Source organism: Tympanuchus pallidicinctus, unplaced genomic scaffold, assembly GCF_026119805.1.
Source record: "Tympanuchus pallidicinctus isolate F22 unplaced genomic scaffold, pur_lepc_1.0 scaffold20, whole genome shotgun sequence".
Taxonomy (NCBI): Eukaryota; Metazoa; Chordata; class Aves; order Galliformes; family Phasianidae; genus Tympanuchus; species Tympanuchus pallidicinctus.
Window position 1 is genome coordinate 12,259,460 of NW_026294722.1, and position 26,803 is coordinate 12,286,262.

Genomic DNA, 26,803 nt, shown 5'->3' on the forward strand with positions numbered 1-26,803 from the left:
CCCGCAGCGTTTGCGACCACGGTTACAAAGGGCTCTGAGGAGGGGACGCCCTGCCGCCTGTGTGCCGCCATGCTCCCTAACAGAGCGGGGGCGTGGCCTGCGGGTGGGTAGGCGGGGCTCGTCATGCAAATTCAGTCGGCCGTCGGCAGGGTGTGGTGGGGCGCATGCGCACTCCGTGCACAGTGGGGGACGGCTTCTTACACAATGCGCCGGGCTCCTTCCGAGGCGGGGAGGGGAGCGCCGGGGCGGAGCTTAGTATGCAAATGAAAGGTAAGGTCTTTTTCCGCGATTGGAGGACGAAGAGGAAGGGGCGGGACCGCGTGTGTTTTACGAGCGCGCGGGTGGGAGCGGGCCAGTCAGCCGCTTTCGGAGGAGCGGACGGGTGGGGGCGTGGCCTGTATGCAAATGAATCGCGACGCCGGACCGGGCTTCTATGCAAATGATCCAGCTGCCGTTTCCCGGTCGCCCGTCCCAGCGTTCTGCCTAACAGCGCCTCGGCTCCGCCCCGCGGGTAAAAGGCGCCGCGTCTGCGCAGTGCGCCGAAACCAGGACTTAGTGTCTGTTACACAACCGCTGAGGAGCCCGGGGCTGCGCTCTGCGTCGCGTCTCCGCTCCGCGCGTCCCCGGCGGCTTCAGCTCAGTTCTGCTCCGCTCCGCTTCGCTCTTTTCCCGCTTCGCTCCGCTCGGCCTCTCCCGTACCCTCCGGCATGAGCGGAGACCAGCTGCACAACGACTCCCAGGTGAGTCCCGGGGGAGCCCGGCGCGGGGCCGTTCGTCTCTTCCCGTCGCGGTGGGCCCCGAGGAAGCGTTTCACTTCAGCTCCCGCCGGGTCGGGACGCACCGCGGCGCTGCCAAGCGAGGCTGGGGGACGGCAGTCAGCCGGGCACGGCCGCCCGGATCCGCTGGGACTCGCTGCTCCCGGTCGGTGCCGCTGGGATGGGATTGGGGTTCCCCGTGAGGGGGGGGGGATGGTTACCGGTTCTTTTTGCTTCAACACCCCCTTCCCCCCCCCCTCCCCCCCCCCCCCCGGCCGCGTTCCGCATCGTGCCGCTGCCTTCTCTTTGGTATTTAATTTTCCGGGGAGAGAGGAGGGAAAAAAATAAATAAATAAAAAATAGAGAAGGAAAGATAAAAGAAGGGGGGATCCGGGCCCGCCGCCCCTTCCCCCGAATAGCTCGCTAAACGCACGCGGCCCCCCCTCCGTGCTCGGCGTTTCTCACGGCCTCTCCCTGTCTCCTCTCCCCGCAGATCGAGGCGGATTTCCGAGCCAACGGTGAGTGGGCCCGGCGCGCCCCGCGCCGCGCAGACATGGCGTCCCAGAGACTAAGTCCCGGCTCCGCGCTCACCGGCCCCATTGTTCCCATCGAGCCGCCCCCGGCGCCCCCGCCCGCCCGCTCCGCGCCCCCCCGACCGCCTCTTCGCACAGAGGGGGCACCGGAGGCCCCCGATCCGCTCCCGTCGGCTCCTCCGGGGTTCCCTTTAGGCCCCGATTCCACGCTGGAAAGTCGCCGTGTCGGCGGTCGGGACTTAGTCTCTGCGCCATTTTCTTTTTCTCCTCTCCTCTCTGTGGCTTTTCTCTCCTTCTCCTCCTCCCCGAGCCGCCGCCGAGCAGCCTTCCGCGGTGGGGGCGGGCGGCGATCCCCGGCTCCAGCCTTCTATTAGCAAAGGGGAAAGCGAAGTTTTTAGCTAAAATAAAGCCCGGAGCCGTTTTTATCGCAGCCTACCTCCCCCCCACCACCCCCCCCCTCCCCCCCCCCACGTTCCCTGCTCTGTTCCTTTCAGGGAATCCCTCCCTTCCCCTAAAATGAAAGGTGATTGCAACATGTTGCTCTTTTTCAAAGAATCTGCCGCATCCATTTTAAGATCCTTGGTAGTTCTTTCCTCCCCGTTTAACTGATGGAAGTTCACCTTCTTGGGTGGGGCTTTTAAATTAAAATTAAAATCCCACGTTAGGGAAAAACAAAACGACAAATAGAAGATAGCACAAGCTGTATAGGCAGTTCCAGAAATGTAGGCAGCATTCTTCCAAAAGTTTGCAGCTGTAGCTGTGCATTTTGTTTAGAAATGCTGTAGGAGTCCTGATTTTTTTTTTTTTAATGTACACGTTCATATGTATTGATATATTATCTGATGCTTATATTAATATATATTTATTCTCTAGTGAACCTGATACCAGCTGGGTTTTTTTGGTGTTCATTTGGTGTTTATTTAGGATGCTAACCCCCTCCCTGTGCTGTTAGGTGAGAAATCAAAGGGTTGGAGCCATGTGGGGGAAATGGGCCAGGTGTCACCTAGCTGTGTGTTACTGTCACACTGCTGGGGGTGGTAGAGCAGCCCTCAGCACTGGAGTGGCAGAGGACAAAAACAGTGAATTGAAGATATCTTTGCTTTACTCGGTGCTTTCTTATAGTGATTTCTGGGCAATGTCCACGTGCCCTGAAAGCTGCTATGTGTAAATATTTACAATTCTACCTTTGTGTGCACCTTTCTTCCTGTCCCTTCGTTGGAATGCAGTTGTGTGTGTGCAGTGGGAACGTGCAGTAGGATTTAAACAGCTTTTGAACTTTATTTAAATGGCGATGCTGGAGCAAAGCTCTGTGAATGATTTTTAGCAGAGAAAAATATGAAGTGGATTTTTAAAGAACGGCAGTAGGAACTCCTGAAGCAACTTCAGTACCAGCGTGTATTTGAATACTGGTAGCATTCTTGTGCTGGAAAATATTTGCCTAAGGATCATGTCTATTTAGGGGAAAGAACTCCCTGGAAAGCTCAGTTATGTGCTGCTTAACGTAGGGGAAATTGTGCACGTTGACCCTTTCCAGTGAAGTTCTTTGGGGCATTTTCTCCCCCATTATGACCATGTACCCTTTTATTCTCACAGTGATCTTAGTCATTTGGTACTTAAAACTCCTCCAGTTTTGATTTCTAGCATGTGTTGAAGGAATCCGCTGTGCAAATTTAAGGACACCTTGACATAAGAACTGAGTTTTGGTAGCTCAGACACACGCAGTGAATTCCTACCACTGCATCAGCACTCTTTTCCTTGTATTGTAGTTGTTCTTACTGCTGTCATGAAACATCTTTATGGCTGGTTAGAGGCCCCTAAAATCCCAAATCACCTTCAAGTGCTGGGAGGTGCACGCAAGGCTGTTAGTGTTGGTAAGGGAATAACGCTGAATAGACATCTGTCCTCCCCCACCTTGTGGCCAGGGCTGATCTTCCTGAAAACCTGTCACCTCTGCTTGTTCAAGGCTCCTTTCCTCTCTGTGCTCTGCCCTGCAGTCTGAGAATAGCACGTCTCGTTTAGGCACAGCGTTAGGACTCGAGCTTTTATGTTCTTGTTCTGATCCTATTTAGTGGCAAAGAGCAGAAGTGGGTGGTGGGAATCTCAAGTACATTTCCCAGATGTTTAGAATTGGTTTGTACTTTGGTTATTGTTAGACAGCTCTTAGCAGCAGAGGCAAAAGTCTCATTTCAGACTGCATTGCCTCTATATTTAGGGAGAAGGGAGGTTTTTGTGAGAGCCGGCTAATTCTGAGTGTTGAATGTAAGCATTGATCTAAAAGCAGTAAACATTTTCATTAACAAGGAGTGTTTTGGGTGACTTCTGATTAGTGTATCAGTAACAGGGCAACTTAGAAGCTTCAGTGCTTCCTGTTGTTACAGATGTCTCATATTTAGGTCAGTGTCCATGCTGCTGTGATGGCACAAATTGTTGCAGCTGAAGGAGAGCGGGTGCAGGAGATGTGCTGGCTGGCTGAAGGTCTCAGGAGGGTGCTGGCTGCAGCAGAGCGCTTGGATTGTGTTGCATTCCAGTTTCATTGACATAGGGGTGGTATTAGGGATGAGAAAGGATGTCACTTGTAAATATGTGTTCTTGGCTATTTCTTAGCATTGGATAGCCAGATCGCTCCGGCTACTCCAAGCAAGAGTGTCCTGGGTGAGTTCCAACCTGGGTAATTGCATTCCATCTCAATATCCAGATTCTCCCTCCTGTTTAATTTGGCCATAGAGGGTATTTTTTTCACCTTAACTGTATTTTCAGTGGTGGAACAATCTGCAAAGAATTTTCCGTGTTCAGTCTAAGAGTGGCTGTTTGCAAACCATCCTGAGAACAGGGCTGTGCTGAAGCAGTGAGGTTTTTTTTGTTTTGTTTTGTTTTTTTGGGTTTTTTTTTTGGAAATAACCTCCTACAGTCTGAAGCATCAAGCAAGCAAGAAGGGATACAGTAGCCTAAAACTGTCATTTCCAAGTACAGCTTGGTCATTGAAAATGACCCCTTCTTCACAGCAGTGAATGTTGAGTCACAACTCTGCACTCGAGTACAAGAAGAAATTGTGGTATTTTTTTCTCACTTGGCAAATTGTGCATCACTTCAGATGCAAAACCTGCTCGGAGATTCTGTTTAGTTTTGCCTTTAAGAGCTTTCCTACTGAGTTCAAATATAACAGTCTCTTCTCAGGGCAGTTCCAAAAGGAATTTATCTTGACTTTCAGTTGTCGTATTGTGTTTGTGGTGTGCAGTAGATAAAAATTTGTTTGCAAAATGATCAAATTCTCACCAATGCTCCTGAATGGCACTAACAGCTGCTGGTCTGCATGCAGAACTTCTGTAACATCCAGCACTGCTCCAGTAGGAAGTGAAGCCATCACCCTAAGCAGTGTTGTGGTTGTTTTTTTTCCTTTCCTGTTGACTTGACCAATGATGTTAAGATTGAATTTGTAGCCATTAGTGTGTATCAGCAGGAATGAAGTGTGAATTTCATTGACCAGTATTACAGAGATGGCTTCTAGAAGTCACTTGTGCTTGAATGAGAGGCTTGCATCAATAGTAGTTTGGGGAGGGGGGGAAAAAAACCTTTCTGCTCCAGCTTCTGCACCTTATCAGAAACAGGCAGGTTGAACTGAGTGCTTGGATGGCACCTCTGAATATCAGAGTGATGGGATGAAAGGGAGGGAGTAAGCAAGAAGGAAACTTAATCCAAATAGCAAGGGTGGCAGACTTACAAGGGTGCCTGCCTTACAAGCTGTGGAATTCCTGCATGCTTTGTTTCACGTTAAATTCATGTTTCCTTTCTGATGATAGAGCCGGACACGCAGAAGGTGGGGATGGCTTAAATGCTAACAACCTGAACAGCAGCATAGCAGAGATCCTGGGGATTTTTTCAGTGGCTGTGAGACTCTGCTGGAGACTTGAATCGTCCTTCCTTCTCTGTGTTTCATTGGTGCCTCCTGGATGGCTGAGAGTCTGCTGCAAAGGAGAGCAGGGCCGCTTCTGACAGAGGGCTGGGTGCCCTAGTGCTGCTGCTAGAGCTGCAGAGCAAAACAAACCTCACCAAGTTAGGGAGCTGCGAGATAAGCTCCTGTGCTCTGTCCCTGTTGTACTTCAGGGCAAAAGTGGCTTTTAAGTTCCCTGGGAGTGTGATGTCATCGGTGCTTTTAAATGTCAGATGTTTGGCTGGGGATCCAATGTGCGAAGGTAGTTAGTGGTATTTAGAAACAGATTGATATCTCCACTGCGAATTTCCTTTCCCTTTTTTGTGATACATGGAAACGTGAATGTTAAGGAATGTAGCCTGTTCCTTCCAGCACAAGCTTTGAATCACTCCCTGCCTTCCTTTCCAAAGTGGGATGTTGGTGAGCCTGTGCTACAAGGACTGCTGCCCGCAGCCCCTGCTCAGAACAATGCTTGGGGTGGTTCGAGGTCTGAAACCACTTCGCTTTTGGATTTTAAAAGCACTTAAATGTCAGACCTTGCAAAATTTCTTTGGGTTTCCAGCATCTTTATCAGGATTGTAGAACATAACAGCGTCGCTTTGCTAAGGGAGTCTTCAAGATGCAGCAAGTGAGGTTATGCTGCTGTCACTTGGTTATTTCTGACACGTCTCAGAAATGCAGACTGTAGGGAGACCTTGTGAAATGTAAATAAAAATATCGTTGGTAAGCTCTTGTATGTCATGTGCTCCATAAGTTATTTGCATTTATTTTCCCAGCAATAGCTTCGGAAGGGCTTTACCAAAGACCCAGAGGTCTGTTGTGTTAATTGTTCTGACACGTTCAGCGTTCAGGTTAAAATTTAATGGGTGTCTTGTGGGAGTGGGGAGCTGAATGCTTTCCTGTTAGCTGTGGCCAACTTCTGTTTTTGTTAAAACTCAGCAGAATTACCTAAATGTGCTGGAAGATGTGTTCTGGGGGTTAATGGCCTGTCTGCTTCCTACTTTCAGATTTCCTTAAGATGTTTTTCATTTTGCTTTCAGCATTAAGCAATATCTGTTCTAATATCCCATCAAGGCTTTTTTGTTTACTTTGTAAAACGTGACAAGATTTAACCATGGAACCAACGTTTATGTAGAAGTGTGGCTTTTCACATGGCTCTCCATAAAGCGGGCACACAGCAAATAAAGATGGTCAAGCACAAATTCGGATCTGATTTCATTTTATGGTTGTAATTTCAAATATTTGGCGGATAAATCATTGAATTCCTACCTCCTGAGCTGCACTGTCAGCAGAAATAGCAATAATATGTAATTATAGCAAGTACTTAACATCTCATTGACTCAGATTCCTCTGTTAATGATTTCACTGGATTCCTGTTAAAGTGATATCTACTGAAATAGCACCAGTCTGCCTTGGTAGAGAGGGACTCTCAGTCAGATTTGTTCTGATAGCATAAGTTGCTGTAGTTCCGCTAAAATCGGTGGCGTCCTGATACTTTTTTGTTGTTGGACTGGAGGGCTGAGCTTTAATGATGCAGGAAATTCTTTATGGAAAGGGTAATTTAGCATAAGAAATCAGTGCAGACTTTTTTGAGTTGGCTTTTCAAGATGGAACAGTTTCTCTTTCAAGACTGCTTGTGCTAATAAAATTTCTTGTAAGAGACACAGACATTCAGAAATATTTACTGTCTTATTAAATTGAATTGCTTTAGTGACAGCTACTTTTATAGAAACTGCCCCAACTTCTATATGAAACATCACACTGGAACTGGAGAGCAAAATACCATCTAGTGCTGTGTGCTCTGCTCCTGCTTGCATCTTTAAAGGTCTGTGTCTTAGGTTTCCAAATCTGAGAGAGGATACTGCTTGTAGGAACCGGTGTTTATCACCTTGCTTTTCTGGGGCTGTGTTTGAGGCAGCGTCAGGTGACAGCTCAGCCCAGCCGTGCCTTCTCCCTGCATGACTGTCAGCTCTGAGCTCGCTAGCACCGTCACTGTTTAAATATGTATCATCATTAGACTTTGAAATGCTTTCTCCCCTTAAAAGAACAGGGAAGGGAATGGGTTTGCTGTTGTTTCCGCAGCGTGTGAGTAGCTGCTGATCTGTGCTTCAGATGAACTGCTGGAAAATTGCAGCTTGGAAACAAACTTGCAGCTAGAGTGGAGGGAGTCCTAAACAGCGTTCCTGGTGGCTGCTGTCCTCGGCTCTGGTAACAGGGAGCTCCTGCTCTCACTGGTGTAACACTGGGATTAACACAGGGTTGATGTGCTTTTCTGGGCAGAGTAGTTGAGCTGAACGAGTTGTGGGGGCTTTCCAGCATCTTACAGGACTAACAGTTTTTTAGCACAGAATTTGTTCAGAATGTCCTGGCTCACATAAATGCTAAACGTTTCCAGTAGAGTTAATCAGACTTACAGTTAGGAGTGGTCTCACCTTCGGTGCTTGCTTTTTAACTAACAGTCTGAGGGGTGAACTGCAGTAACATCTTCTGGTATCACAGTGAAAGTTAGGAGCACTCAGAAAGGGATGTGAAGAAGGGGTGATGTTACTGTAGTATATCTGTGCCCTACCAGGTGTAAAGCATAGCTGAAAGTTGCTGTTGGCTTTAGGAATGTGAGCCTACAAGCATTCTTTGAAATTGAAATGTGGTTCTGGAATGTAGATTTTGCAGCTGATCAACAGTGAGAGTTCCACTGGGAATGGAGAAAAGAGCCTGAGCTGCCGTCAGCCCTCCTGAAACTTGTTCTCATACGCCTGCTTAATGCTTAACACTGATGGTTCTCAAACTTCTTGGGGATAAAAACAGTATTTTGTTGTACCTTCGTCTGTTTTGCAGTGTCAGCAGGGATATGGTGATAGGAAATAGTTCTGTGCCAGTCCTTGCAGTAACCAAAACTTTGGGAGATCCTTTTGATGCTCTTGGGGAAGTGGGAGACCTTAGCAATTAGTTCCTCATAACTGCTGATGATAGAGAGGAGCTGTACAGGGAAGGAAGATGAGTAGAGAGCAGGCAATGCTTTGACTAAGAATTGCCTGAAAGTTTGCTGGAGTTTTATTGCAGAGTTGTGAGGATGTTTTCTATAGTCTTAGGACCTTTTGCCCGCTAGGATAGCATATTTCTGTGTGGAAAAAGAAAGGACAGATAGTTCCTGTGAGTGCTGCGTTCGTAGTGCTGTTTCACCCAGAGGAAGTTGCCTTTGTTCTGAGCTGCTAGCTGGATCCCAATGGCTTCGCTTGGAGATGGTCGCTGTAGTGGCTCGGCTCAGACAATTCACTTGCACTGACAACTGCTGTGCAATCGGACTCTGCCAGCTCCCAGCACAAAGGAGTCACAAGATGGGCAGCACTGAGCTTGACTGCCTCCTGTCCTGGGGAGCACTGGAGGCAGGGGCTGGAGAGCTCTGAAGTGTGTATTTCAGTGGGATGGGGCCAGCGCAGGCTCAAAGGTGGGCAGCAGAGCAGGGTTGGTTGGGGTGCTTATTATCTAGCTAGCCTCAGCTAACAGTACAGCACCAAGGAAAACACTTTGTCTTCAGTAGATCCTCTCTTATGTTTGAATGCTGTGCATCCTCTGAAGCTGGGATGATTGCAAGGCAAACAGAGGCAACATCAGGCCATTGGGAAGTCTGTTATCAGGGTCCTGTCAATCTCTTAAAACCAAAGATTGCTTCTCACAAAGCTTCCAATCAGCTGATATCTTGAATTCCCTATCAATATTTTTGACACGAATGTATTTGTTCATCCTCACAAGCTTACCATATGCTTTGTGCAGCTGTGAGCTGTGTGGGAGTGCATGTGTGTATTTTTATCTCCTACCTTCGTCAGGGAGAAGGGCTTTTTTTAAGGAACATTATAAAGATGGTAGCTTCCTTCTGAGTATTGCAGAGCACTTAGCTTTGTGGTGCCCACCAGAAAACAGAGACTGACTGCTGCCTAGTTCTGCCTGGTTGTCTGTTAAAGACAGATGGACATCTGTGGGACTCAGCACTGGAGCAGAGCAATTCTGCAGCTGCCTGCATCGTTCTGACTGAAGTGAGATGGATTTCTGCCTCGAGACAGCTTGGAGGGTTCTTGTAGCTTCACTGGAATGTTTTGATCAGTCTGTACACTCACCTCTGGCTAGGACACATCTGTGTCCTTTAATGACATGCTCTGTGATAAGGATGCTGGCTGTGTGTGCTAGGTGATATAATGTAGAGTCTTATGCAGACATAAAATATTTCAGCATGTAGTGCAACACTGGGAGAAAAAAGCTCTCGCATCCTCAATGTAACTGTAGTTCTGATTCTTCAGAATATCTCTTTCTCCTTTAATACCATTTTTCAAAGATTTCCTAAAAATAAGACTTGGCCACTTGCTGCTCAGTTTGAAATTGCTGCCATTGATTTGCAACTTCATAATAATCTTTGCAGCAAGCACCCGGGATTTCAAGAGCATGGGATTCTGCAGGGTGAGGGGATAAATGATGGGCAGAAATGAAATATGAGCTCTTACATTCAAAGCCCACGTACAGCTCGTCCTGTCTGACAGTCACTGTGTTAATGCATGAGTGCTGTTACCTGCACTGCAAGGAGCTTTCCCAGCACACGGTGGTTCCTGGGCTGCCCCCCTGCTCAGTGTGCAGCACATGGGGTTGGATGGTGCCTCCATCCAAATGTCTGTCACGTTGGTGCAGCCAGATTTGTGTGGCAGCATCTAAATGGAACAGCGTTAACATCTTGAGGAATTATTTTTTTAGACTGTGAGCAGAGGTGTGGTTTGTGGTTTAAAAAAAAAAAAAATACAAGAAAACAAGAGTGGAGCAATGCCCAAGCACAGATAGCTTTTAAATTTCCTCTGGTATTTGTCACTTCCTCTGATCTATTGCCTAACATTGCTCCTGTCTTAGCAGAATACACACTCGTAGAGCCTTAGCCGGTGCCTGCCTTCTTCCTTTATTTACCACCTTTCTCCTGCAGACCTTTTTGATTTGAATGACAACATGGTAGCTTTTGTCTTTGTACATAGAGTGGTGTAGATCAGTGTGTTGGGGCAGGGCAGTGTACTTTAGTTGAACTTTTTTATTGATGGCAATGTATTACTGCTCAGGGCTTGTATTGCAATATTTGAACAGGGGCCAGACCTGTCAAAACAGCTGCTTGTCTTCCTCTGATGTTGCAGTTTCTTGTTTTGGAGAAGTGGTTTGAAGTGGCCTAAGAAGACCTTTTTGGGGAGAGGATGAGGAAAAAGTAGACAGTAAACATCTGTTTTCCTTTGACGTACAGTAAATGTCTGTTGTGGGTTTTGAAGTAACCGGAGATAGAATTGAGAAACTCCTAACTTTGGTCTTCTAACCAAAACACAGGGATTTCTGGAGTCAGAATAGCATAACTAGGAGACAGGCTTCTATTTTTGTGGTTTGCAAGCAGACTTCTGTGAGGAGAAAAGAAGAAATGATGGCAGGGGCCAGGCTGTCACATGGATTGCAACTGGAAATGGTGCGGACGCCCCATAGCCAGGTAGGAGGGCTGTCCTCATCCTCCTCTATCTTCCTGCAGTGGGTGCAAGTCAGAGTGAGCTTGCTGCATTCCCAGGGAATTTGGTAGCTGAATAGCTGAATGAGCTGACAGTTCCAGCTTTGGGTTCTGTGTGGTGCTGCTTTGCCAGCGGTCCATGCTCTGTGTCGGGCTGTGTGAAGATGAAGGGCTGAATGCAGAAATAGACCCTTCTGAAGTGGAGGCAGGAAGCTCTGGGGGGGGAGGGGGCATGTGGTACATGTGGACCCTGTGTCTGGGATTAACGTCTTTTGTGCTCTATACATTGTTATGCTGTCCTAAGGCCATCGTGCTTAAATAGACAGCGCAGTGGGTGGGGGGAGGACTGTGCTGAGCTCAGAGGTGGAGGAGCATGAACAGAGCTGGAGTGTCCCCGGGAATAGATAGAGAGCTGCCTGCCTGGGTCTAAGGTTCACTTCCAACCTGGGCTTCTGTTTCTTATGTTGAATTCTCTCCAGCTGAGAACTGATGAGATTAGGAATGGGAAGTACAAAAAAAAAAACAAAAACACAACCTTCTGCAGCTTATGTTGCACTATGTTTTAGATGCAGAATGCATCTCAGCAACTAATGCCTGTGTGTGTGTGTATATATGTGTGTATATATATATATATATATGTATGTATACACACACACGCGTGCGCGTGTACTGATTTATTTCACAGATAGTAAAACGTTGCATGTTGGGTTCTGTAGTGACAGTGCTGGGGTTGTAGCAGTGAGATGAGTGGCTGCCTGGTGTGTGTGCAGGGTGCCGGCATGGAGCGCTTCTCAGGTTTGTCTCTGCACCATGGATGCCAGCTGGTGCGAGTGTCTGCTAACTGCCTTGAGCAATAGGAAGAGCATCAACACAGCATATTATGTCTCTTGCCAGTTTGCGAATCCTAGCAGTGTGTGAGTAAGATCAATTACTGGAGATAAAACGGCAAGGATGGGCAGGTTCTGGTTTGAACTTGCCTAAGCAGGTACACTTACGGGTTAGACGAGCGCTCTCTATTTGAATCTAGCAGTTTGGGAAGCTGGGAGCAGGAGTGCTATAGAGAGATCTGAGAGCACCATTCATTGCGACAGAGGCAGCGTGTACAAAATGGAGGGAAGGAGTAGCAATAATGACGTAGTCTGAGGTTTGTACTCTAGAGTTAATGACCACCAGATGGGGAATAAAAGCTGCCTGCTCCTCTTTGGAGGGCTGAGAATGTCATGAAGCTATTAAAATGTGCTGTGTCTGTTGTAACGCTTCCACGTGCACAGTGAACCCCTTCATGTGTGGATCAGAGTAAGCCTTCCTTCCTGACATTTCCCTCAGTGCTTGGTTTTTAATGTTGTTTCGGATTTAATAAAAGTCCTCGTGGTAGGAAAGCAATGTGCGAGCTGTGTTCCAGCACACAGGCATAAGCTGCCAGATCAGGAGGCAGCAACACCTTTTGTGTGATGGGAAATACAGTGTGAGAAATGAACTCTTAACAGAACTGATGCTGATCCTGCAGTATTGCCCAAGCCTGATGTAATGATAAAAGTGTCTTGAGCTGTATTTTTAACCAAGAAACAGTGGCACAAATCAGTTGGGATATCAGTGCTGTTAACTCTGATTCCTGCCAGCCGTCATCCTGGAGCTGCTGAGACATTTGGGTCACTTCATCTTCCTCCAGCAGATTGAAACAGCTCTTCAGCTGTCCAGAACATCTTTGCTCATGGACGTGGATAATGTGTTGTTATTTTCAAGAGCCTTTTTCTCTTTAGTTTTCTTATATCCTCTTGTGTTCTTTCTACTCCAGAAGCAGGAACTGTTTCTGAGAAGCTAGCATCTTGTCTGAGTCACAGTATTATAGCTGGATATGTCACCTGTACTTTATTAGGAGAAGTGTAAGAACTGTCCTTGAAATACTTGTTTTTATGAGTAGATGCAGTTTTCTAATTTAAAATGTGCTTCTCTCTGGAGTTTGATGGCTGTCATAAACAATTAAGCTTTTCTTTTATCATCAAGTGGGCTTATTCAGCATCACTTATATCTAAAACAAGCTTCCTTTTAGATTATAGACAGCTTTAATTATCTGGATATGAAGAGAAAATATGGCTTGAAACTCGATGCTCCATGCTTGGCTTCTTTAGCTTTCAGTGTCTGGTTTCGAGAGAGTTCAGCAGCGTGGCTGTATTTGCCCTGACCCACAGTGTGTCTTGCAGTGCATGGAGCAGAGCAGCCAGCAGGCACTAAGCTGGCTGTCCCAGTCACGTAGATCTTGCATTGGGTTTTGTGCAGAAGACAAGCGCTTGGATGGATGGATCCATCAGTTTCTTATTTCATAAATGAAGGTGTAAAGCTGTTGCTCCTCAGCTTCTTGAGCATTGCCTTCCGTGTTGTGCCCCTTCCCTCCTGCTCAGGTCTGTTGCTGATCTGTTTGACCATGGTGTGAAATCTCCAACTTACGGCATCGCTGTCAAAGCATTAGCTCGAGTGTGTAGAGGAAAAGAGAATGTGCTGTTGAACCATGGCCTGATTTTAAAATGTTTTCCCGTGCCAAGAACACACCTTACAATATTCACCCTATGCAACAATTTTTTTTTTTCCAGGAGGCTGACAGCTTTTTGTTTGAAGCTGCTGCTGTTGTCTTTGCAAGCCAGCTGAAACTGTCTGCGTGCAGTTTCGCAAACAGGTGACGTTGGTGCTGGCAGCAGGATAGCTGGTTCACAAGGTGGGCTGGGTCTGCAGGGAGCTGATCTGTGCTTAGGCTTGGCTCATGGTGTGCTGGCTTAGGATGAGAAACAACAATAACCCCGGGTCACCTTCCTGAAGGATCGACAAGTTTACAGGGGCTTGATGTGCTGCACTCAGAGTGTGTTTTCAAATCAAGTCCTCTATAGAGAATGAAGCTGTGAGCATTGTTTTGTGAAATCCCCTGTAGCTGTGTTGCCAGCAAACAAGCAGCGTTCAAAACAGATGTGATCCTCGTTTGTTCATGTCAGAATTAGGTTGTTTTTAAGTTCTTATGTTTTTCTGCCTTTTTGTAAACACCCCACCCGTCTGTCTGCCAGGCACAGCAGCCTCGTGCTCAGTCTCTAACCCAGACTATGAGACCTTAAATCCCCGGGGGAACTTGTTAGCATGCAGTTCAAGGAGTCCTCTTTTATCACGCCAGCGAGTTTGTTTTGAGAAGGCAGTTGAGCTAGAGAACGCTTTCCAGTTTCGTTTCCACAGAGAAGTCCCAGGGAAGAAGTCTGCTAACTGGCACATGGTAAATATTAACTTTTTTGAATGGAGCAGAAATAAAAACGCTCTTAGACTTTTTTTCTGAGCTGAGTTTTTGCAGTGCCTTATGGTGTGTACTGACAGTTTAATCTCAGCAGAGTTGTGGAATTAGTCTTTGACAATTAGCTCATTAGGGGAACACTGTCAAAGAAATGCTCATGTCAATTGCTCTTCCCCAATATCACAAAAATTATTAATACTTTTATGATTCATAGTCTACAGACAGCAGTAGTGGCATTTTCTTCTGGTGGTTTCAGAGCTGAAAAGGTAAGTGCTCTGCTCTTTTTGTCTGAAGTCTGATACTCAGAAGGGCTTTGCTCTGAGCCTCCGTGAGGGCTTTAGGAAGAACGCAGATCTGTGGCATCAGCTGTGAATGAAGATGTCTCAGATCTGACCTTTGTGTTCTGAAGTCAGCGTCACTTGGCCAGCAGTGTTGGTGGTATTTGCTCAGTTCTTCATCCCATAAATAATTTCTTAAATCTGTACCACCTCCTTCCCATCGTTCCGGAGGAACCAAGCAGTGTGTCAGTAGTGTTTGCAAGCTACTGGTTCGTGATGTAGCAAGTCCTGTGCTCTGAATGGTTCTAAATGTATAGAGAGCTACGTTGAAGTCACATTACCAGTAGAGATTGATACTCTTATAGAAGACATCAGTATGGAAATAGGTTGTCAGATGTCTGTCTATCAGGAGTCTTATGGTTCTGTTGGTCACAGCAGATGTGTTCCTGCACTTCAGACCTAACCAGAGTTAGGCTTGTAGGCAGATGCACATGCAGCTTATAAAGCAGCTTTGAACACACTCCTTGATCGAGCAAATGCTGATGTAAGTGCACACTTACCTGTGGTGAAGTTAGATTTTTGAGAATGCCACGCTTTAGCAAATTGCTTCCTTGTTTTACTTGTATGGATGCTTTCTGCACTCAAAAAAAAAAAAAAAGCACAGACTTTCTAACTGAGTAGCTGCCACTGTGGTCACTGTATCTTGGCTTTTATTTTAGTCACCAGGTAACAGTTGCATGCTTTATAGTCTTGCGTGGAAACCTTTAAACAATTTCTCTGTTCACAGATACATTTGTAGTATTTGAGCACTGACTACTGAGCTACTTCACCTCTTAGAGTGCAAACAAATGTCCTTAGGAAACCAGATTTGGCTTAGGACTGTCCTCAGCTAGTACAGGCTGCTCAGTACATCATTACTAAAAGTGAGGCGTTGCTGTTAACCCTGCTAATTTAATTTTCTATTTGATTATAGCTTTATCTCCAGGGATGTTTTGATGTGTCCGTGCTGTTTTGGGGATGGAATGTGTAGTTGAATATCTCTTGCCGTTGGTGAATGTTTTCAGTATAGGTTTTTCATATTCATCCTTACCGTATGAGGAGTACTCATCACATAGTTTTCTCACTTACAGGCTTTACTTAATGCTACTGCTATGCATTAATAAAGGCTTAAGGCTCTGGTATTGCAGTATCAGTGCCTTTTGACATCTGATAGTATCAAGCAAAGCTGATCACAGGTCACAGTTGTGATTACAGGAAAAACAGGGAGTTTCTTCTGATCTGCTGGAGCCTAGAGCACAGGAAGTAACAACATTGTGAATTATAAAAGATCCGAGGTCGAAAATAAACTCATTTACCATAAAACTTAAGAATAGCTTTGCTGAAGCACTTGTCAACTCAACCAGATTGAAGTGTGTTCCAGAGCCGCAGGGTCGGCAGGCTGCTGTGCTCCTCTGGGGCCAGCAGGACTTGCTGTAGGAGTGTGAGCCATGCTGCAGTGCTGTCTGTGGGCACGGGCCTGAAGGCTGAGGAGGAGAGGGAAGGGCAGAAGGCCACAGCCAGCTGCTGCTGTGCCTGCCTGGGAATGACCTGCTGCATCCCTGCAGCGGGCAGGTGGCACCAGTCCTTAATGTAATGTTTGTGTGAAACTGTACCAGGTGTGTGGGTTGAGCTCTAATAAGATTCATTATAAACTTTAAAAAAAATATAAAAATCTGTCAACAGAAATAAGGCTGGCAATCAAGAAACATTTTAAAAATATCTTTCCCCACAGCTTGTAATTGAATCATTCAGGAATAAATTATTAGCTTGTAAATACGCTTTGCTCTTGTCCTTCTTCCTGTGCCTATTTCTGCCAACAAAGGAGCAGGTGCAAAAAAACAACTTTTTTTTTTTCCTTTGGAATACTGCTGCAAATCAGCTGCACCATTTTGTGTTCTCATTTCAGATCATGTTAACCAGGAATATCAAACTGTTGGGCGCTTTGGTAGTGCTCAGAGTTACTCAAGCATCTTTCTGAGCCTCACCAACCAACTTGAAGTATTGAAATATGTTAGCATTCACGTTCAGAAAACCTGGAGAGCGCCGTGCTGTTGCAGAGGTTGTGAAGCAGAACCTCTGTGTGATGCACATCGTTAGATAAGGACTCGCATTTAAGAGCGATGATGAACCAGCTTGTGATGGTTGCACCTGCAGCATGTTTCCTTCAGTTTAAACAGCTCATTTAGTGATGGTGGTAATGGAAGCTGTTCAAAAGCTGAGGAAAGTAAGCTCTCTTTCACACCTAGTTATCTCTGCATAGGTAAGGAGAGGTCTGCTCTTAACACTGAGGAACAAGGTGAGCAGAAGTGGTTGGTGCTGCTCGGCTCCTGGGGATTATGCTTCTTTCCTTTTAAGAGGCTTCAGATGCGAAACAAATTAAGTAAATGTTTTTCTCCCATTCCTAAGTCATTCAAGGCAGATGTGAGTTCTGTGTGTAATGTAATCTGAAAATGTTAGTTGTGAATTTAGCAAAATTTTGATTTCCAGCCAGAGATGCAAGCCATTCAGAAAGCAGAGGGGAAGTGTGGAGCTGCTTTAATTGAAGTCAGGAGTTCATTATGCATATTAAACTGCAATGAGAGGTTACATTCTGCATTCAGTTATCTGTATCCATGTGACTTCACAGCTGCCAGCAGTGAGACTTGACCTGGATTTAGCAGAATAAACAGATTACAGATGCATAACAAGATTAAAATCAGTGACTTAAAGTAATATTTATCTATTGATTAAATTGAAGACTTCTAGAGGAGCTGGTGTGCTGCCTGTAGGAGCTTTACTGAGTGCTCATTAAGCACAGCCTTGTGCATTGTAAAACTTGCAGGTCTATGGGCACACCTTGGATGTGGAAAAATGACTGAATGGGGGGCAGCCAGCACTGAGCCTCATCGTCATGCAGTGCTGGGACGTATGTGGACTCTGCTTGTGCCAAGGAAGTGTCAGGATTTCAGAGAATCTTCAAAAACATCTTCTTAGTGAACCCAAAACTACCAGTTATTTACACAGCAAGCAAGAGAAAATATTTTTCCTAGTTGACATTGCTTGCAGTGTAATTATTCCTTACAACACAGCAATTTTCCTGCTGCCTAATGCAGTTTTTAGGACTGAAATTTTTCTTATGCTCCAAAATGAGATGAATCTCCTTATTTTTCAATACGGCTGAACTTTCCATGATCCTCTCTAAGGACTAGGAATTTGTTTTCTCCTTTCTTTCTCCTTATTCACCTGCTTTGGAAGTTTGGCTGCAATCTGCAAGTGCTGCCTTTGCATTCCAAATAGTGTTTGCACCTTTCTGGTGGTGGCATGAGGAGCAGTTGGAGGCACAAAAGCCTTCTGCTGGGGGACACTGGCTCAGTCTGCGAATGCAGCACAGTACATCAAGTTCCTGATTGCACTGTGGGTTTGTCACAGCTTGTACCAAAGGGTTTGCTTTGCTCTTGACCCAGTCTGCTAAAGGAACTGTTAAAGCTGTTCCCTGGGCAATATCTTGTGGAAAGTCTCAAGAGTGTGATGGAGCCCACCTGCCTGTGACAGTGAGGAAGGAGCAGGCTCTGTGCTTGACCTGGCAGCAGAGCACAGGCTGGACAAGCTGTGGCAATACCAGAAGGGTATGAGCCCTAGGGATGCTCTGCCTTTTCCCAAGCAGGCTGTGGACCAGCAGCGCAGACAGCAGGTGTCTGGTGAGGCTGAGCAGCAGTGAGTGTGTCTGGCTTTGCACATCCTGCTGGAAAGGAGGACTGCTGGAGCCATGTGTCGTCCCCAAAATTCTGCAGCCTGAACTGTAAGATGAGCATTTCTGCTCAAGAAGAGGAAAGAAGCAGGAAAACAAGGATTAAGTGAGCCATTTTGCTTTGAATTGTTTTGAAGCAGAGGGGAGGTTATCTTGTGCAGTCGCTGATTACTCCACAGTCTAAACAAGGCTCTGTTTTGCAATCTCTAGAGCAGTGCTGGGTGGTGTGTGAAGCTGGCTGGGCTCCCAGCACCCACTGACCTGAGCCCCTGGTCTTTGTGGTGCCATGTGGCTGCCTTTGTCTCTCCTGTGTCTCTTCTTTGTCCCTCTGTGGGATGGCTGTGTGTGGCAGCAGACTGTACTGGACCTCAGGGATGTGCTGAAGGTTTCTTGCTTCTAAACTCTGGAAATGGGATTAGGCTCCCTTGCATTATCCGTTTGATTGGGCTGGAGTTCTACCTTCTGTCATTATTTTCAGCTAATTCTGTGTTTCTACACACTAAGCTGGCCTGCATGCAATTGTCCAGGTTTTCTCCATGGCTGCTCTTCCTGCTGTGCCTGCGATGTTAACTGCATTTTGCACGATGGGAAGGAAATGGGTGTGAATTAGAAGTGTGAGATTAGATGGTCTAGTGAACAACATTCAGTGTTAGAGAGGATCTCAAGGAAATCCATTGGGAACCTACCTACATCTTCTGTTTTATGCAAATCTTTTTTCTGAAGCTGGTTCTCATTTGAGTGTTCCTCAGCAACATTTACTTCTATACCCACCCCTCTCCAGAGCCTGTCTGGTATAGATGTCTGTGAGCTAATTGGAACAAAGATTGGCTTGTAATGAGCATGAGGCTTCTGAAACTAGAGAGGAAATGAAGCTTAGGCCTGTAGCTGCCTTTTGTTCACTCTTCCCTTTTGGGTCTGATATTGATGCTCAGGATCTGGTTGGGATACTCAGGTGCACACAGAGCTGACAGAAATGGGTAGCTGGCTGCTACAAATGGCTGGCTTTCCTCTTCTCTATCTATTTGGCCCCCTTCACTGACTCTGAAAAGTAATTCTGAACTGGTGTGAGGTGGGAGGAGGGGGAATTAATGCTTCTGGAAGGTAAACTGGACATGATAAGGGCTAGGAGTGAAGCTGCTATATACCACGTGACTCTCACATGTTTCCAACTTGGCTTTAGTTCTGGTATCCTGGAGTGCTGTTGTGTCCCACTGTGCTCACTGGGTGGTTTTTCTCCTGTTCTTCCCTGGCTGTATCTTTCTGCTGCACAGAGATGTGATGAGCAATGGCTTTGGAAGCTTGAGGTGGAAGCATGTGTTCTGCTTTGCTGCTGCTTTCAAGATGTACGTGCAGTCTGTAGCTTTACACATGTGGCTACAAATGCATAAACCAACAGGAAAAACATGCTGAAAACACTTCTACCCCAGCGGGGAAGGACTGTATTAGTTTGCAAGGCACTCAAATTCTGAGTGGAGGAGGTTGCGGAAAGTACTTCTACTCATAAGGTAGTATAGCCTTAAAGAATAAAGTTCATTAGGGTGGTTCTTAGCTTATTTTCATAAGAGATGGTGCTTGACATTTGTCTCCTCCATGCCAGGGGCTTTTAAAGCTGTATACTGACGCTGACAGTTTCCCCAAAGTCTTAACTTGCTTCTGTGTTTCAGTCTGCTTTGTTAATGGAAGCATACTCCTGGCTTTCGTTCTCTGATTTATGCAATTACAGGAGAATGCTTTACATCTTGGGCATCCCTGGAAGCACATGTTTCTGTTCACATTGATTCTATTTATTTATTTATTTGCTGAATGCAAATAATGGATTGGAATTTCATTGTTGCCTCTCAGTCGGGAGCCCTTTGGCGCGTGTAAGAGACAGCTATTAATTTAGCCTTTCTGTACTGATCAAACGTATGTTTTAATGCTTTGTAAGGCTTCCCCAGCCCTGCTCTCTGTGTAGTGCCTTCTGGTGTAATTGTTCTAGCAGTGATTTTATGTGTTTGTCAGCCAGAGAGTGAGATGTTCTGCGGGACAGGGGGACGTGGACGTGCCATCTCTTTCAGAAGGAGGCCGTGGGGAAGCATTGGCTGTTATTGGGCTTGCTGCTGCTGTTTTTTCTGCAAAGTGTTTTCAGTATGGCAGCTTAAGGTCATCACACCATGGAGCTATCTCGGTTACTTCAGCATTAATTACCGATGCGCTGCTGTCACGTTGCTTACCGTTTTTCTCCCCTAGATTGATGTAGCCCTGGGGTTTCGGTGAGGCAGAAGGTGTGTTCATCTTGTTTTGCAAACTTTGTATCTCAAAAATGCATGTAAGATCCTTGCTTTGTGTAATGAAACGGAACTTCTCAGTCATTTCGTAATGCCAGGGACAGAGGAAGACTAGAGACATTTCTTCAGTAATTTATCTATTATTGGATTACAAGATTAACAAAGAATGCAGCAACTTAGGGGTCTGTCTTTTGGGTAAGCCAAGTATCCCAGCACAGCCCTTTTAAGGAAAAAGCTGTAATGTCTCCTGCCTGTATGGCATCTTTTGCCTTAAGTAACTGTTGAAGTATGGAGAGGTCACTGGCTTTAGTCTTTCCATCAGATTTCCGAAGTCTCTTTGCTTTAGGAGAGCAGAACTGGTGCTGTGTGGTGCGGTTCTGGCCCAGCCCTGTTGTTTGCTCTCCTTCATGGGTGGCAGAGTTTGCAGCAGTTCTTTGGGAAACTATACTCTGGGAAATAGGTTGACTCCAATCTGTTCAGTGTCGATATATTCCTGCATTTGAACCCTTGGAAAAGAGGGAATGCACTATGTTGAAATCTTGCTTTATTACTGAAGTTTCTGCCTAAGGATAAACTTTTTGCTTATTCTGTTGTACTTTTCCAGGCTCCCTTCTCATGAAGCTTTCATGCTTTTCTTCCTCTATTTCTTCCCTTGCATGATTGGAAAATGAATTATGAGGATCTGAAGCTTCCTAACCGTGAGCTGCTTTGTCTGTTCTCCTTGTGCTCAGTCAAAACTGATTTAGATGCTTGGCAGCAAGGTAGAAAACTTGGGATTTGCTCTTCTTTGGGGGGGGGTGGGGAGGGAGGAAAAGTGTGATGGGATGGAGAGGTTTGTTTCTTCAGCGTTTTAGAGCGGCAGCCTGGCTGGGCTGCTGCGCCTGAAGCCATAGCACAGCAATTGTAGTTCATTTGAATTTGGCTTCAGGGGGGTTGAGGATTTAGAAATAGCTTTCTGATATCTGCTTACAATCGGAACATGCTCTTTCTGTCATAGTTTGGATTCAAGTATTTCAGTGTTTAAGAAAAAAACCACCACCATCACAACAGAACATAACCTCGGCAAGCTGCAGTCTGTAGCAGTGTTGATAGTGGAGATGTCTTTCAACACTTGTGGTAAAGGATTGGATGTGAAGCTGCTTTTGAAAGTTGTGCCTGTTCTGCTAAGTGCAGCTCTGCGTGAAGCAGAAGGCCAGCAGTCTGCTTGGGTACTGCTGATGTTTCATCTTGGCACCAAGTCCTGCTTCTTTACTGAATGTCATGCTTAGGAAACATTGTTTCCCCAGGTGCTATTTCTGTTATTTACTCTGATCCAAGTAATGGAGACTCCAATCCTGGCCTCCCCTTTTTAATCGCTTTCATTTCAGGTCTTTCACAGTCGGCTGTTAGAGAAATCAGGCAGCAGAGCAAACAGACCTGCGATACCTTTCCAGAATAAACGTTTTATGTGTATTCTGCAGTTTCGTAAGTAGGACCATTAGGCCAACAAGTGACTTGTCCAGTTTCACTTGGGCACTCTGTTAGATTACAGTTTGCTTTTCCGGAGTATCGTCGCAGTACTATTGGCTCTCTGTACAGCGCCTTCTGGCTGCGTGTTTCTTGCTTCTGAGACTGCTAGGTGCACATAGATGTTGTCCCTGATACCTGGGTGCAGTTTTGTTTTCTGCCCAATAGATTTTCCTCTCCCTTTCAGGGCTGCAGCAATGGCAATCCATTTAAACAAACTGCAGAGATGTAATTAGTTACTGGAACAGCACGATCAAACTGTGACTTCCTGCAGCTGCGGGACAAATACCATAGAATTTAAACCTTCCACACCGGTCAGGAGCGATTCCTGTATGTGCCTTTTACAATTGTTAAAACGTGTCAAGTCAGATAACTTGTCTAAAGCCATAACCTATCCAGCAGTGAGGATCTCAGTCCTCTGTGCCTCAAACCAGAGCCTGACAGAGCAACCTTTACACACATGGACTCGCCGCTGCTCGTTCAGGTCACCTGCCAAGCACACTGCTGTTCGTGCTAAAGATCTTGGGTATTGGCTGTTCCAATCTTTCTACTTGCTAATGTAATCTCTATATTGTAGAAAGTACTCCAGTACTGCATTCTTTCGATCAGATGCCTGAGGTAAAAATATGGTCTTTGCCAGGAATACAAAGTGTGTTTTAGACACCTGGAACTGCATTCACATGTTTGAAGATTCACAGCTCTTCTAGGCATCTTTTCAGCACTTGAACCTTAACGAATTTAACAGTTTTTGTTCCCAGCAGATAGGAAGTTAAATCCCTAATATGATTTGGCACAATAAATGATGCCAAATGGTAAAATGTGACTAGGAAAACTGGAAAGTGAAGAAGTCTTCTGATCTGAACTTTTACAGTGGCTGCTTTTGAGAAGAGCCTGTGAGGGAGGAGAAAAAATCTGTGAAATTGTTTCACTGGAATCATGCAGGGTCTTTGTGCTTTGCTTTCATGTCCCAATAGGTGAGAAGGAAATCGGCCTAAACTGTAGAAGTACTGTAGTTGTGTGGTCCAAGAGTGAGATGTTTCAGCTGCACAGCGAGTGCCATTGCTCAGATGACAGCACGGCTCAGGAGAAGGTTTGAACTCAACCAGTTCTTGAACCCAATCCAGTGTTACTGACTTATCTCGCCCTCAGCTGCATAATTTAGCAGTGGAACTGGAGAAGCCTTTAAGACTTTCTTCTGCTCTCTAGAAGAGAGGCTGAAAAGATGCATGCATGCAGTCACCCTGCTGTTTACACAAAGCATCCTCTGTTGGGATGGGGAAGGATTTCTTGCTGTTCCTCGGTTTCAGGATGGGTAAATGCACCACTAGTAGGAAGCACACTGCATTCAAACTGACCAGTGATTCTGAAAAAATCTTCAAAGCTTGTATGCTTCTCTTGTAAGCAGTAGCTAATATTGAGGCACTGGGCTTAGGGCAGAAATGGAACCCTTCAGCTAAACCAGAAGTGCTGTGTGAGTAGCAAGTGGTTAGAAATGGTTTTTTAGGTGGTATTATTGTGGTTTTTTTTATGCTATGTCTTCTGATTTGGACATAGCTTTCAGTCCCAAGAATCAAGTAAATTTAAATTGCCCTTCTGGACATCAGCACAGGGACACATTGAGGTGATGCTTAGAACGGACAGAATACAGCAGCTGGGGAATTTCTAGGTAGTCTAATAAGAGAAACAATTGGAATATTGCTGGAACCAGAAAGTAAACTGCACAAAGTCCTTGTCCCTAAGACTTAGCAAGATACAGCAAAAGGGCAAAGACTTCTGGCAGAAACCTCTCTGTATGCAGGTAAATCACTGCATTCAAGTTGTGCCTGCAAAAGCTTACAAGAATGTGAACCCAACTACAGCAAATACAGAAGGCAAATAGATTTATCTGGAATAGCTCCCATTGGCCAGGAATTGGGGTTATCAGGGTTAATTTGCCTGCTATTTCACTTAATTTAGGAAAAACGAGGAGAACCAGATTGTTGCTCACATCCTTTTCTCAGTGCTTAAAAAGATGGTTCTAAAGCAAAGTGAGGAATGGGAAGCAGGTGAAAGTGGGTGTTGGGAGCGGGATCCAGTGGTGTCTGCATGGTCTTGTGCTGTGTGCCTGCAGTGCCCTCCCAGGTCCTATTGCTGGCTGCAGGGTTTAATTAGGAAAGTTGCCATGTAAACTGAAACATTAATGTAGGGAGCAGACCTGCTCCCCTTGGTCTGTAAGTAATCTTTATTGGGGGAGTGGGGAGAGGTGGGTGCTCAAAAGGATTGTGAAAGCAAATGAATTTTTCATAGGAGTTGTGTGTAATTCCATATAGCTGGGTTCTGTGAGCAGGGCACTGGGGCAAGGTCTGCCTGGAGGAGAAGGCTGCAGGGGCTCCTTGCTGCCCTTCTGCTCATTATAGGAGCTGCTGAGCTTTCTACAGCCCTGATCCTGAATAAAGAGTGAAACTGTGCTGTTGGAGTAGTGCTGCGCGTACAAGTATTGCAAATAGGGTTATGACTCAGCCTTTCCCTGGAGACCTCCGGGGGGGGAGCAGGGCCGCAGACCAGAAGTGCTTAGAATTTCCCATCCTTAACTTGGCTGTCCTTGTAATTAAGTAGAGTCCAAAGATGAATCAACATACAAAAATGCAGGGCTGCTCATGGTTGCTGGAGATGCAGAGAGGAAGGCAGGAATAGGACAGGACTCTGGTAAGCTGTTGGAGGCACACCAGGCCCAGTGCTGACTGCCAGACACGGTGCCAGAGACATCAGGCTCTGTGAACAGAGGAGATGCCAAACTCTGTTTGGGTTAGCAGATACTGAAGGGAGAGCCTTGGGGAGATGGAGCCTTGCCCAGTAGGTGTAACCCCTGTCCCTGCTGTAGCCTTGGCGCTGGAGACACGCTCTGTTCTGCCATCCTCTGAATGTCACGCGGACCCATTGGGGTTTGAACTTTGCTCACAGTGGATAGTGAAGTCTGCTAACGCTCCTGGGGAAGCAGCAGCATTTATCTCCTTGTTTATCACAATGGGGAGGAGACGTACTTAAGAGGTGGCATAAGAGGCAGGAAACAAATGCATGTGTGATAGTGTCTGACCTCAGCAGCTTGAATGAGGCTGGATCTAGTCAGCTGAGTCAGCTGAAAGCTGGGGATGTTACCGGAGGCTGAGAGGAGGCTTCTAGGAATTGATACGTGAACACATAGATCAGAGGAAACAGGTTATGGGCAGTAATTACTTGTTCCTTGTTCCCTGCTGATGAGGTTTGGTGTGAGATGCCCTGTGGTGTCATAAGGTTTCATTCCAAATTCACTTTTCTGTTGTCTGTGTGACAGTGCAGAGGATGTTGTCCGGGTGTCTGGGATGTGGTGCACAGACTGGGGGGAAATGGCCAAACTCGTTTTGTCAGCCACAAGATAACCATCAATTTGGTCTGCTAGACAACAGCAGCCTGAAAAAGGTCTCCTGAGACAAGCCAAAGAAAAAGTGCTGTCCCTCTTTTTAGCAATCCATCTGCTGAGCTACATTTAGCTCAATCCTCAAAAATAAATAAATAAATGAAAAATTGAGAGCTTTAATGCCTTCTGGTGATGATCATATGTCAGCTTGAGATTATTTAATGAAAGCTTTTGAAGTTCAGTCTTAACCTACCTGATGGCATTACGTCAGAAGGCAGCACTGCTGAGTCTGAGTACCGAGCAAATGTTGCAGAGTAATTTAATTCTTAGGAGATGTGTCTGGGAGGCACTATGTGGAATTTGAAGCGTTGCTCACTCTGCTGAGAGGCCAAGTCCGTATCCAGTGCTGACTGTACAGGCCAAAGCTCTCCTGCCAGCTTTTCCTCTCTGCTTTCCACACCCCCTCCTGTTCTCCAGGCTCTCTTCCTGTCCTTTATCCCCGACACCCCCACCAAGGGCCTTTCTGCAGAGTATCAGCAATGAGTGGTTGAAAGCTGGGCAGAGAAATGCCACCAGGCACCGCTGGTGTAACCGGTGTGGTCTTTCACCACTGCACCAGGCTTCTGTTGCCTGAAAATAACGAGCCGTTGTGAGCAGAGTAGGGGACTGAGATGTTGGACTCCAGTGTTTCCAGGGTATGGCCTAGAACCACTGTTCAATAGCAAATACAAACTTCAGCTGGAAAGCACCAGTCAGTTGGAAGGGCGTCTGGAGATGAAGGTTGAAGACTTTCATTCTGCAGTGTGTTGCAGAGAAAAACAAACAAACAAACCAATAATCTCTAAAGCAAATAACATTGAATGGTTGCACGTATTTCCCATCAGTTGGTTGGTAGGAAAAAAAAAAAGACTCTTCGTTAAGAAGTGAGCATGTTAAAAATGTGTATGTCTTTATATAGCATCATGAGGGTTTTTTTCAAGCCATTTACCTATTCATCAAGCATCAATAGATGGCTGTTTGCTTCGGCCAGTGCTTTAGGAACTGGTGAGTACAGTCTGTGGAATAAAACCCAGGCAAACAGCCTGAGCTCCCAGCTACTGCTGAACTGCAGAATCCAAAGTGTGAAATACGCTGCAAAAACACTTGTGCCAGCAAAATGTGTGTTGTCCTGGTGGGAAGGAGACTACCAAGGAATTGCTTCCTGACAGCTCAGAGTGGGTGTCCAGTCCTGCGGTTTGTTGGAGATGGCTGCAAAGCTCCAGCCTGCTGTGAAAGAGATTTCCCTGTTTGGGTACTTGAAAACTCTTGGGTAGATTATGCTCTAACGCCATATGTTCCACAGATTTTTGTATATCAAAATACAGAAAACTCAACCTTGAGCTTCAAATGTATGCAGTGTATAAACTGAAGTGTTAAAAAGTGTTGCCAGGTTCAGGAGGATCAAGGGAAGTTGCAGAAGGCAAGCTGGGGGCTTCGCCATCAGCACTGGTGTCCTGGTTTGTGCTGTGTGACTGTGGGTGTCTGACAGCAGTACCTGAAGTTGGGGGAACAGCTGGTTATATCGCGTGGCAACGTGAACATGGGTATGTTTGCACTAAAACCTGCTGAATGTATTGAGGT

At 46.0% G+C, this 26,803-nt stretch overlaps 1 protein-coding gene across 1 annotated transcript in view; it reads left to right on the forward strand.

The window, feature by feature from the left end:
- The first annotated feature begins 429 nt into the window (after positions 1–429).
- TOP1 (DNA topoisomerase I) overlaps positions 430–26,803 on the forward strand; it is a 62,385-nt gene continuing 36,011 nt past the window's right edge. The window contains exons 1-2 of the mRNA XM_052684240.1: positions 430–740; positions 1,249–1,273. Coding sequence (XP_052540200.1) covers positions 708–740; positions 1,249–1,273 — 58 coding nt within the window. The 5' untranslated portion in view covers positions 430–707. The remainder of the gene's footprint in view (positions 741–1,248; positions 1,274–26,803) is intronic.